The sequence below is a fragment of the Phyllostomus hastatus genome, unplaced genomic scaffold (assembly GCF_019186645.2).
Source record: "Phyllostomus hastatus isolate PE091 unplaced genomic scaffold, TTU_PhHast_1.1 phas_contig_209, whole genome shotgun sequence".
Classification (NCBI taxonomy): Eukaryota; Metazoa; Chordata; class Mammalia; order Chiroptera; family Phyllostomidae; genus Phyllostomus; species Phyllostomus hastatus.
Genome location: NW_025333735.1, coordinates 15,923,379 through 15,936,639, shown reverse-complemented (window position 1 = coordinate 15,936,639; position 13,261 = coordinate 15,923,379). Strand labels below are relative to the sequence as shown.

Here is a 13,261-nt window from a genome sequence, read left to right as displayed (position 1 = left end):
TAGAGTTTATTTAGATTTCCAACTTATAAAACCACTTCTATTCAATGTACTTTCCCCATTACCACCAATTTATTTTTTAATGAGATTACAATCAAACTGGTTGTTATTAATCATTCAATAGCTCCCTACCTCTTAACTAAAGAAAACTGGCTCTTCACAGGTATTTCAAGGACCTCTTTCTTCCATGTGGCCCAACTTATCCTTCAAGCTCTTAATTCTCACAATCTCCCTACTTGCACCCTATTCACCACCAGTTCAATTCTTGCTGTTCTCTGGTAAATCTCTACAATTTTCTGAATTTTCAAAGCTTTGTACAGTTTCCTCCTGCCAAGTGTTTCATTCTGACCATGTTAACTGTGCACCTGAAAATCACGATCATCCTTTAAGGATCACATGGTGGCACTACAATGAATCAAGACCATGAAAGTGACTATATTTTTACTGTTTGTGCTCTAGGCAGTTAACTGGCCTCACCCTAGTCCCAGTCCTAAAGAGCATCTAAAAATATTACTTCTTTCACAAAGTCTACCCTGATACCTCTCAATAAGTTGTATTTCCTATATCTCCTTCCAACCTCAAAACTATTTTGCATCTCTCCCATGGCTTTCCATTCATTTAACAAATTCGACAAATATTAGTATTTATCAGGTACTTTCTGTGTATCTAGGCATTGATCTAGAAGTTAGAGCAGTGTAAAAAACAGATAAAATGCAGCCTTCTGAGAGGTTACATTCTAATAGGTCAGAGTAACCTGTGAAAGGATCTCATTCTATTAGCATATTAAGTTTGCTGTCAAGGACAAAATCTTATTACTCTTTGTGGATCTGTACATAATACTTCCTCAAAAGTACTTATTGAATTTAATTCATAAAAAAATCTCTACATGCTTTTTCACAAATACTTTAACTTCTGAATTATAACCAAATATAAACATAATTTCTTATTCATTTGGTTTTTAAACTTACCTACTAATATCATTGTTGCTCAGGTCAAGCCTTTCCAATGATTGCAGCAGTGTAATTTCATCTGGGACAGATTTTAACTTGTTATCACGCAGGTCCAGCACAAGGATAGAGTTCAGATGCTTAAGATGCTCTGCCCCTAACATTTCAATTTGGTTTTCACCTACATGTAATTCCTACAAAACCAAAGGTTAAGCATATATATTTCTGTACTCAATGTTATACTACATAATGAAAATAAAATTGAAATCTTAATTTCAAATCATTGAAAAACACATGGTAAAATGTAACTTTCTAATCACAAAGGTGCTTAAATTTTCAATTTCTAAGCCATCTTACAGCTAAAGAAAAATGACAATAAAAATTTTTCTGGTAATTTAAAAATAATTAAAGGTTTAACCTGATACAAAGATAAATGTTTATAAAATCAAATAAGACATATGATTTAGTGGTTACACTTGTAGAATTGAATTATACCGGTGGAAGATCAAACTTTTAAAATAAATCAGGGTAAGTTAAAAATGTTATATTGTAATCAGTTTGTTATACAACATTTCCATTAGTGATTATTATACATATTGGTTTCCCATTAGCTGAATCTATAATTATCAGAGGAAAATTAATTGTATAAATTGTAACTTTCAGTTCTTTTTAACACTGCCAGCATCCTGCATAAAGGACACTTTTTTAACACTAATGCATAAAAGTATAAATAAAGAAAAGCAAAGCATGGCAAATTTAATGCTAATGACAATGTTAATGCTAAATAGTTAAAACCAAAAGAAAGTAAGTAATTTTAAACAGACCTGATTACGATGAGGTAAACACGAGAAGTGGCAACTTACACAATAGATACATAGTCCTTCCTGGTATTCTGGTATTCCAGGTCTCCTACAAACATCATCCCAACTTACCAGTTCAACCTCGTCATCCAGTTATAAAACATGCACCAGATAAAATGGGGAAATTTCGATTTTTGAGGTTGATTATTTCTTTTTTAAAAAATTCATTACTAATAATATCATTAATATATTGTCATATTAAAATTTGGAAAACTATTGATATAGGAAAAACATAGCATATATAACTAATACATATTTCCAATGTAAAACAAGATTAAAAATTTCATTTTCATTATTAACCTTGGGGAAAATATATGACTATTTAATAATTAACTAAATAGTACCTTTAATAATTTACAAGAAGGAAATGCTGGTAAAAAACGTAACTTGTTCCTCTGCAAATAAAGCAATTCTAGTGATTCCATGCCAGCCAATTCAAGAGGTATAGTTTCCAAAAGATTTGAATTACAATCCAAGTGCTTTAATTCTGTAATACATATTTAGTAAAAAATAAAATTATTTTAATAGAAAAAATATTTGTCTATAATTTTGAATATGTACATTCAAAAAAATGTGTATGTAACATGAGAACTTAAGTACCTGTGTTGTTATATACTGCTACAGCAATAAAGAATCCTACAATACCACTGAATTAAATAAACATAAACTAAGATTTTTTACATTTAATTAAAATTAAAGAGAACTAATACTAAAATTAATGCTTAGTAACAGTCCACATCATTTTTATAACAGATTTTAAAAAACAAAGTACTTTGGCCCTGGCCAGGTAGCTCAGTTGGTTAGAGCCTTGTCCTGATATGCCAAGGTTATGAGTTTGATGCCCAGTCAGAGCACATACAAGGATCAATGAATGAATGTATAAATAGACAACAAATTGACATTTCTCTCAAAAGTCAATAAAAAAACAATTCTTTAAAGTACTTTGGTATTCTGTTAAAGTACTCTAAAATGTACAGGGTGGGGCAAAAGTAGGTTTACAGTTGTTCATATGGAAAATAATACAATAATTAACAAATAATAATATAAGAATAAACTGTGTTTCATGTACTCACAACTGCAAACCTACCTTTCCCCACCCTGTATAAATTATACACAAGATAGATTATTTCCCTCTGTAATTATGTATCTTTAAAAAGAAACAGCTTAACACAAATATATAAATATGCATACATATTATATGTATGAACTGACATCAGGTAGCTTAGACACACCTGTATTTAAAATAGGCAAGTTGACTTTCTGTCAAAAACCTCGGATTTTTATTAATCCCTCCCGTTCTTCATCCATCTATACTGTCTCTCTGTCTCTCCCTTCCTTTCTTCTTCTACTTTTTTTAACTATATGCTTTCTCAAATACCTTAGCTAACACTCTTGCCAAGAATGTTCTTACTTTCAGTATCTCCCTCTTATCTGCTGGATCTTTCTTCCTTAAAAAAACTGAACAGAAAAAAAAATAGGTAAAAAATAAAGGTCTCCTTTACCTTTAAAACTTCAAAACAGTTTTCCCCTAATCTATAACACAGATTCTTCCACTTATAATGGCCACAATTTTCCATAATTCACTCTCAACCCTCTAGTTTGAATAAGCTATACACATTTTACAACTTTTTTTTCCCGGTACTTGGAACCTGTCAATTTTAAAATAATTCAAGACTGAGTTGTTATGATACCTTAGACCACTGCTTTTAGTATTTAAAGTATTTTAGTATTTAGTATACCTTAGACCACTGTATGTAGTATTTAGTTTTACATTTGTACTTTAAACAAATGTAATAGTACTGCTACTTTCAACTAATAATACAATGCTCTATTATTTGGCTAGAGCATTGAGAAAAGTATCACAATCTGATCCACCCCAAATCCAGTAAATTCTACAAAGAAAAGTTTTTAGAGACTGTAGTTTTCACAATTGTTTGCATCCCAGAGCCCTGAAAATACAAGCAGTATGGACTGGAAAGGGTGATGGGGATGGAGTAAGAGGACTCAATCCCTGGCTCTACAATTTACAATCTAATTTCTAAGCCTTGGCTTATGAATGTTTAAAATGTAAATAATATGCATCTCCACTAACTTACAGAATGTCAAATTTTACATGTAAAAGCATTTTGAGTTAAAAAAGAACCATACAAATGTTAGATGCTGTTCTTAGGACCAAATCATTAATAGTGAAGTAACTACTAAGTGTCCTACTGATATTAGTTTAATAGTGTCACTGTCATGGCTGAAGGACAGAAAGCATCTGATCATTAATTATACAGTATATTAGAAAAATTTCTGTATATTAAAAATATTTTTATATTGATTTTCCCCATTGCTTCTTATATCTTAAGATATTTCCACTCAATTTATGAAAAAAAAAAACATGCTTCTTATACATTCACTCCAGATAACATATTTTGTTAAAATCTACTTCCTAATACAATCAAACCTGTTATCAAACATCTCCCATCTCAAACAATTCAGTTCTTGACCAAATTGTTCATGGAAAAAATGCCTCAGTTGTCTAACAAAACTTCGGTTCTCAATGCAACACTTCCATGCTGATACCTGTATGATTAGTCTCACATCTCTCAGGGGACAAAGAGAATGCATGAGTATGAGTCAGTTTACCACTAAACCTGGCATTCTTAACATCTCAGGAAATTGTGCTGTGAATATTTTCATCTTTGCTGCTTATTATTATTAAGTATGTACAGTAAGTCACCATGGGTCCTAAGAAGGTTAATGATAGCAGCAAAGTGAAAAGAAAAATATTGAGAACGAAGAGCTTTAAAGAAATAATTGCAAAGTATGAAAGAGGTGCTCATGTTTCTGATATGGCTATCATGTATGGCATGGCAAAATCGATGATTAGCACAATTTTAAAATATAAAGAGGCCATCAAGAGTGCTGATGTTGCTAAGGGTGTGAACGTGCTAATGGAACAACAATCACACAGAGCTGAAGAGGTGGAAAAATTGTTGTTAATTTAGATAAACGAAAAGAATTTAGCCAGTGATAGCATTTCAGAGACAATGTGAAAAAAAAAAAAACAAGATGCTGCATGCCAACCTGCTGAGACACATCCCTGGAACAAGTGCTGAAAGTGAGTTGTTTAAAACTAGTAGGGGGTGGTTCCATAAGGTTAAGAAAAGGAGAAGCATTCATAGTGTAGTGAGGCATGGGGAGGCTGCCAGCCCTAACAAAGTAGCTGCTGATAATTTCATGACAGAGTGAATAATACATATAGGCCAAGGGATTTTTTTTCTCCAATAAGTATACAGCTGTGATGAGACAGGCCTCTTCTGGAAGAAAATCCCAAAGAGGACCTACATCACACACGTGGAAAAGTCACTGCCAGGACACAAGGCAATGAAGAATAGGGGATGTGAGTGGGAACTTTTAAATTGAAGCTTCTACTCATCTACCATTTTGAAAACCCACAAGTTTTCAAGAAAAACAAGCTGAATATGATGTGGAAGGCTAATAAATAGCAAAGCTTCGGTAACCAGGCACTTTTTTATTGAATGGATTCATGAAGGGTTTGCCTGAAGCATGAAGAAATACCTCCAGGAAAAAAACTGCCACCCACGGCACTTCTCGTAATGGACAGTGCTATTGCCCACCCTGCGGGCTTGGAGGCCAAGATGATGCAGCTGTGCAGATGAATCACTGTTAAGTTCTTGCCACCTGACACAACTTCTCTTGGCCAGCCCATGGACCAGGAGGTCATTTCAAATTTTAAGAAACTCTACACAAAGACCCTGTTTCAGAGTTGTTTTGAGGTGACTTCTGAAACTAAGTTAAACATCAGGGAGTTCTAGAGAAAACATTTTATCTCCTCACTTGCTTGAGGCTCATGGACAAAGCATGGGGGAAGTGTCTTCTAGGACCACACAATCAACCTAGAAGAAACTGTGGCCTGAGTCTGTTGCTGAGAGAGACTTTGAGGGCTTTGTGGATGGAGCTGTGTCTATTGTAAAGGATACTGAGCCTCTGGGCAAGTCCATGGGCTTGAAGGTGGACGATGATAATGTGGAGGAATTGGTGGAAGATCAAAACACTGAGCTGACCACCGAGGAACTCCCAGACCTTCAGAGGGGGCAGCAACAATGAGGCAGAGGGAAGGGAGGATATTCCTGCTTCATTAATTAAGGAAATGTTTGGGAGATGAGGAGAAATGCGAAGTTTTATTGAGAAATAGCACCCTGACAAAACAGTAGCAAACCATACAATAAAGTTATTGAATGGCAATGCAATGTTTCACTTCAGGCAAGTGTTAACATGCAGGCAAAAACAAACATCATTGGATAGGTTTTTAGTGAGACAGAGGTACAGGGAGCCTGAAGCAAGTTCTGGTGGTGCAGAGAGACAAGACAGAAAGAAGCCCAGAACAACAGCTACCTGATGTTTTTATGGAAGTGGACTCCCCTTCAAAACAGTAATATCCCTCCATCCCTCCTCTGCAAATTTAGCAGTCAGTAGCATTCAACATTAAAGGTAAGTTCAAGTATGCATGTAAATTTTCATTTTGTACTATACATTTCATTTCCTTTTTGTTAAATTTTCATTTATATTTCATGTCCTTTTCATTTTTAAAGTATTTATAGATTAAACAGTACATTAGACAGATACTCTATATAAGAAAGGTTAAAAGGGAATTATTTGGGGGTCTGCAACATATTACTTCAATTCACGTTACTTCTAATGGGAAAAAATGATTTGGTTTTCAAACAAATCACTTCTCAAACAGCCTTCTAGAATGAATTACGTTCAAGAACCAAGGTCCCACTGTACCTTTATTGAAAAATGGCAAAGACAAGCCACCTTAACTATTGCAATCACAAGTAAAGGCTCCCCTAAAATGTCAGTTTGATTTATGTGGATTTAACTTATGAATTGCTATTTAAAATGACAAATAACTATTAATCTAAAGTAAAATATACAATTTTATAAATTCACCTCAAAATAATCCATAACCAACTGTACAAAATCACTTCTGTAACTTCATTTACAAAAGGGGCACTTAAAAAAAGGCTTATGTATGATTAGGAAAATAAGACTAGATAAGGTAAAATCTAGAGATAACACACTTTATGGTATCAACCAAGAAATCATAATAGTTTACCTTTAAACAAACAAACAAAAAATCAGTTTAATGATTTTGGACTCTAAATCAAAAATTCTAAGATTATTAAGTATACTTATTTAAAAGGTACTAGAATGTACCTGAAATATTTTTACCTCTTAACATTAGTTCTACAATACTTTAAATATGATGGTTCAATGGAAAGCTATAATAGAAGCACTAAATTTTAACCTTTTTAAAAATAAAGGATTCATAGTTTAGGCCAAACTAGATTCTCCTGTCATTATTAATTATGAACCAGGAAGAGGCTACAGCTATGACATAACTATATGTCATAGGTAGAACATCTGTGAAAAGGGAATAACCTCTTAGTGAATGTTGAATGAATGAATAAAAATACAGCATAGCTCAAAACCTTAATTAATTTCTCAGGTATAATATTTTATCACAATTTAAATATTTTCTTCTTTTTGACATGCCAAAATATCTTTTTGATGTTAATTATTTAGAAAGTTGCTAGACAGTAATGGCGTGGAGGAAACCTGACTAGTTGCTACTGTTTGCATTTATCACCATAAAACCTATTATTTTACTTCTCTGCAACTAACTGTATTAAAGTTTATTTTTCTAAACTTAAGTTGTACCAACTTCAAAGTTATGTATTTTTGAAAATAGAGATTTACTTTTCATTCCACCTATTTCTGCTGGCAAATTCTTCAGTTGATTACTGGAAAGATTGAGTCGTACCAGATTGAAGAGATAAGAAAAACTAACAGGAACAGTTGTGAGATGATTATTCGAAAGATCCTTTAAAAAGAGAAAAACAGTGTGAATAAATGAACACGTAAATAAATAAATCAATAAATAAATAATCCCTAAAGGGTATTTCAAATTTTTGCAAGAATTAAAACATTAGGGGAAAAAAAACCTATTTCAGAAGTGATATGTTTTGTAACTCTCATTCACTGACAATTTCACAAATCATTCACTATCTCAATATTTGGTGAGCCCACTATATGCTTACTAATGTAGCAGAGAGAAATTAGAATGAATTCTGACTTCAGAAGTTTACATAAGGGTACTATTAATACTAAGTCACGCTATATCATGCATCCTGCTTTCAATTTCTAAAAAATCTATTTGTTTATCTAATATTTCTTGAGTACCTTTTGATAAATAGGGCAAACTATATGAGTAAACAGTAATATGAAACAAAAAACAACTTTGTAAGATAGAAAAATTCTTAAAAGAAAATAAAGCTGAAAATACGGCCATTTTAATTTTTGAGGAAAAAATAGTCCCTCTTGATTTTCTGCTGACCTTAGCAAGTCTTCTTTGACTAAGTGCAGAAGTCCACTACACTACTATTCATTCAAAGTTGCCTAATTAACCTTTATACCTCAATGTTTCTTTAAGTCATTATTTCTGTTTTTTCTTTAAACAGTTATAAGAGAACTTTTTAAAACACTCCCTTTAAAAGAAAATATTATAAACCAGATCATTCTTCTCATAAGATTTGATTTCAGTGGAAGTACTCCACTAGCTATCAGCAAACTGTTAAGTAGGGCCAGTAGTAACAATGAATAGAAAAAAAAAAAAGGAACTGCTCTCTGAAGACTTTCAATAGTCTAATATTAAACTACTGCACTCTATAATTCTAAATAAAGATACAAAAGGTAAAAATGCTACATCAGCATTTTTAAAACATACTATAACATATTATAACATTATAAATATTATCATAATCTACAACATACAAAATAATAACCTATAATTCCAATACTCTAAATTCTAAGAATTAACAAGTTACAAATAAATAAATATTGTATAGTATTAAAAGTTACTGACACTAAATGCAATGTAGTATTCTGGATTGGATCCTAGAATAAAAAAAGGACATTAGTGGAAAAACTGGGAAAATCTTGATAAAATGTATACTTTAGTTAGTATATTAATTTCTTATTTTTTAAAAATGTCCCATAGTTATGTAAAATGTTAACATTGAGAAAACCTCAATGTTAGGTGCAGGGAGTATGGAAACTCTGTACTATCTTTACGTTTCCATAAATCTAAAATTATCCCCAAATAAAAAGCTTATAATAAAAGTTTCTACTAGAAAAAGATACTAACTCACAAATTCATTTTAAATAATCCAAATCAACAAATTACTAGCAAACAATTATTATAGTTAATAATTAAATTAGATATAAATATAAGCACATTGTATATAAATTAATCAGTATTTATGCTGCCAATTCTTCAATAAATATTTATTTAATACCATTATGCAGAGTAGTTTTTATATAACTAAGAAATATTACTAGTATTACAGATACATATATTTTTTATTCATTCATTTATTTTTAAAACCCTCACCCAGGGATATGTTCACTGATTTTTAGAGAAAGAGGAATGGAGGGGAGGCAGAAAGGGAGGGAGGAGAGGTGGAGAGGGAGGGACAGGGAGACACAGAGAGAGAGGGGAGAGAGAGAAACATCAATGTGAGAGAAAAACATTGATTGGTTGCCCTCCCCACAACCAGGTATGGAACCCACAATCCAGGTATGTGCCCTGACCTGGACCCAACCCGAAACCTTTTGGTGCCTTGGATGACTCATCAACCAACTAAGCCACTCTGCCAGGACCAGATGCTTATACTTTTAACGTCTTAATATACTATTGCTCACATTATGATCTATTTGATACTGAGTCCTTAAGATCATAACTCTAAACTGAAATGTCCTTTCATTATACTACTGTACTCCAGAAACCCATAAAGAGAAACAACTGGGAACTGCTCTAGTTAATCAGAAGGTTTCCTTTCTACTACAGAATCTTTGTTTTAACAAACAATTCAATTACTATATTTACCATTAAACTTTATAAGAAAATCTGATGGTTCCCTTCTTGCCATTCATTTTATCTACCTATGCCTTTTCCTTTCCAAGCCCTATCTCCAATCTAATCAGATTGATAGAGATACTGAAGAAAGGGTTTAGGAAAGCATGTATTTTGATTTCAAACACTAGAGCAAATAAAGGGAAATATCAGGAAGTATATATTTACAGAAAAATATAAGTAAAATAAGAATTTTTTCCTTTAATGAAAAATAAACTTTGAAGCTAAAATGACATAAATGAGTTTTTCAAACATGTAACAAGAAAAAAAAAAGAATATTAAATAACTATGTGGAGTGGAGATTTTTAGAACATCTGATCTCATACAGCTAAAGTCTTTCAAATAGGATATCTTACAGTGGAATGTTACTCCTTCAGTGGTAAAGTGGGAGAAAAAAGGATACACTTTGGAGTCAAACTGGCTAATGCTGAAAGCCCGCATTCCTTACTTATTAGTTGAATGACTGCCAATAAGATATTTCTTTTTCAAAAGCCTAGTTTCTGATCTGTGTTAGAGGATAAAACTACCTACCTTGCCATATGTAAAGTTTACAACAAAATACTTACTATTTTTACAATATGATTAAAATAATATTTATATTTCTTTACAATTATCTCTAAAATATGACAGAGATGTAATAAAAATTTTGCCAGATATGCAGTCATTCTGAAAAAAGAAATCCCAGCCCTTAAAGAGATTGACTACATGGGTGTTTGGTGGAGACACTCAGAGGACGGGAGGGCTACAGAGCCTATCTAGGAGAGAGTGGAATGGGTACAGAAAAGGGAACTGGTACAGGCTAAAGACACTTTTCCTCTAATTTGCTAAACCATAAAAGCATCTTAATAACAAAATGTTCCTCATCACCTCTTTCCCAAACTCTATTCATAAAATTAAAACACTAGGTGATTTCAAAAGAAAACACAGAAAAAATAAATTTACAATGATTAATTTAATGATTTAATGAAAACGCATAGTTTCTTGTAACCTATTCATATAATCAGCTGCCCATTTTCTGAAGATTTCAATCATATATTCAAATTATCAGCCTAATGAAAAATCCTACCAGCCACAAATAAAAAACTGGAAAATCACAACTCACCAAATCTTCTAAATTGAAAAGTTGTTCAAATCCCTCGGGTATGCAAGTTAGTTCATTATGCTGGAGATACAGGCCCTTCAGGTTTCTTAGACTTGTGATTTCTTCAGGGAGTAGTTTCAGTTTGTTATGGCTATTAATTAATAAAATAAATACTGAATAATTTGCTGACAACATATTAAATATTTATAGAGGTTTTTTATTCTAACCAACTACCTGGAATCCTTAAAAATATGAAATATGGTTACTAATTTTAAAGTTATCAAACTCCATATTAAACATCATACACATTAAAAGAATAATCTAAAGCAATCAAATTGAGGGTTTCAAGGGAAAACAACAAAGAAATCAAGGTTTTTAACCAAATAAATAACTTGTGAACTTTTATAATCAACTTTCTTATAATCAACTCTTAATTTTACACTTAATGTGAAAGGGATACACTGGACTCAGTATTTTATACGGTATCTGAGTTTTAGAATTACAACAAGGATGTGCACACATACACTACAATGGAGTTACATCTCACATTGGGGGCTATGTTTTAAACTTTGCACTCAATACTAAAATAGCTATTTCTGTCTGAAGGCCTCTAGTGTCCATTTGAATGTAATATGAAACTCCATTTGTCTGTGTACTTAGTTTTAACTTTTCAGCTCAGTCCTTCTACAGAGATATTTAACTTACTGGTTTACAAAAAATCCCAAGTCACTGAGGATGATACACACCCTGATAATTTAGGAGTTGATTTAACTTGTTCCCAGATTTATCTCAACTTACTCATTTAGGAATGGCACCAGAAAATGTCAACTTATTACTCATTTAGGAATGCCATTAGAAAATTCTATTTTCATGCCATATATAATTACTTAACAAATAATGGAGAAATGTAAATGGGGTAACTAACAATACCCTTAAGTTACATTAAAATAAAACTAATTGGAACAAAAATGCCAAACGATGTGTTAAAAATAAGAACTAACAATTGTCAAAAGTTGGTTACTATTGTTTTATGTAATTTAAATCTTTGTATATTTGATAGGGATCTAGTTGGGCAGAGTTGAAATTCTAGCTATGTAAGTCCTGTCAAGAAAGTATCCAGCCATGCACTATGAAAAAAAGACATTTATTGAAGAAGATAGAAGATACAAGAAACATTGTACTTAGGACAATGACAGCTCTATCCCCTTCAAAGTAGGCACACTGGGACCTCATACAGTTCTCCCAATTGCCATCAGCTGCCCCATTGTATTTTCCTGAATCTCACCAACAGTCTGAAATCTCTTCCCTTTCAAAGGTGATTGCAGTTTTGGGAAAAGTCAGAAGTCACAGGGCGCCCAGTATGGGCTATAGTGGGGCTGAGTCACCTAGGTGATTTGATGTTTCAAAAAAAAATTCTGCACCAGACCATGATGCATGAGCAGATACGTTGTTGTGATAAAGCTGCCAATCACCAGTTGCCCACATCAGTGGTCTTCTGAATCATGCAAACAGTTTCCATGGAGGAATGTTCAAGTTCAATGTAAAATGTGATGTAGACCCTCAGTCATTTTGAATGCGACAGCCACACAAAGCTCACTCAGTGGTGTCTACCACTCCGATTGACTAGTACAGTGAAGTCATCATTGTTCACACATGTGCATTCCAATCCACTCTTCTTGGTTGCCAGGTATCATTGATGTCAGGCAAACTGTTCTCGCTATATTAACAATGGCTGGACTTTTTCTGGGCAGACCCTGTATACTTCCTCCATTTCCTTTCCTCAGCTCTATATCCTCCATCCTAATGTTCATACCCGCTGGAAGCCAAAGCTAAAGTCACACACACACTCCTTTCTTCCTCACCTCTTCCTCTTAACTCTCCCTATGTTGCTTTTACAGGCCCCATCCATGCCTTTGACTTGTAAGGGGAAGTTCTAATGCAGTTCTAAACAATTAGCACCATTTTTGTGTATAGATATTTTTCTTGACCTATCGTGATTTTTAGTTTTTTACCAGATGAGGACTGTTAGTTGAGGTACTGGTTTTCCTCAAACCAGTTAACATACCTTCATAAAACAGAGTCTCTGCTATGCTATGTTAAATAGATCTGTAACCATATCTATTTTATAAACCATAGTTTTCAAATTATGTTTTGAATACTTAAGCCTTTTTGTTTTTTCTCCTAAATAAAATCTTTCCTAATTCATTTTCCCCTAGTCCGTGTATATATAACATATAAGGCAATTATTCTTTCTTGAAAGTCTGGATGTGTAAGAAAGAGCCACCTAGCTTCCAGTATACCTATAAATGAGTAGCAGAAGCCTATCATCAGAGAACCCCTGGAGTCCTCAGAAAATATTAAATACCACTAATACCAAAACCATAAAATG

At 32.9% G+C, this 13,261-nt stretch overlaps 1 protein-coding gene across 4 annotated transcripts in view; it reads right to left on the bottom strand.

Annotated features, from left to right (window-relative positions):
- The window catches only part of LRRC40 (leucine rich repeat containing 40), a 91,390-nt gene that overhangs the window by 70,323 nt on the left and 7,806 nt on the right, over window positions 1-13,261 (bottom strand). For all 4 annotated transcript variants that reach the window (XM_045835287.1, XM_045835284.1, XM_045835285.1 and 1 more), the window contains exons 4-7: window positions 10,894-11,023; window positions 7,577-7,700; window positions 2,149-2,291; window positions 966-1,138 (exon numbers count right to left, since the gene is read on the bottom strand). In XM_045835287.1, coding sequence (XP_045691243.1) covers window positions 966-1,138; window positions 2,149-2,291; window positions 7,577-7,700; window positions 10,894-11,023 — 570 coding nt within the window. The remainder of the gene's footprint in view (window positions 1-965; window positions 1,139-2,148; window positions 2,292-7,576; window positions 7,701-10,893; window positions 11,024-13,261) is intronic.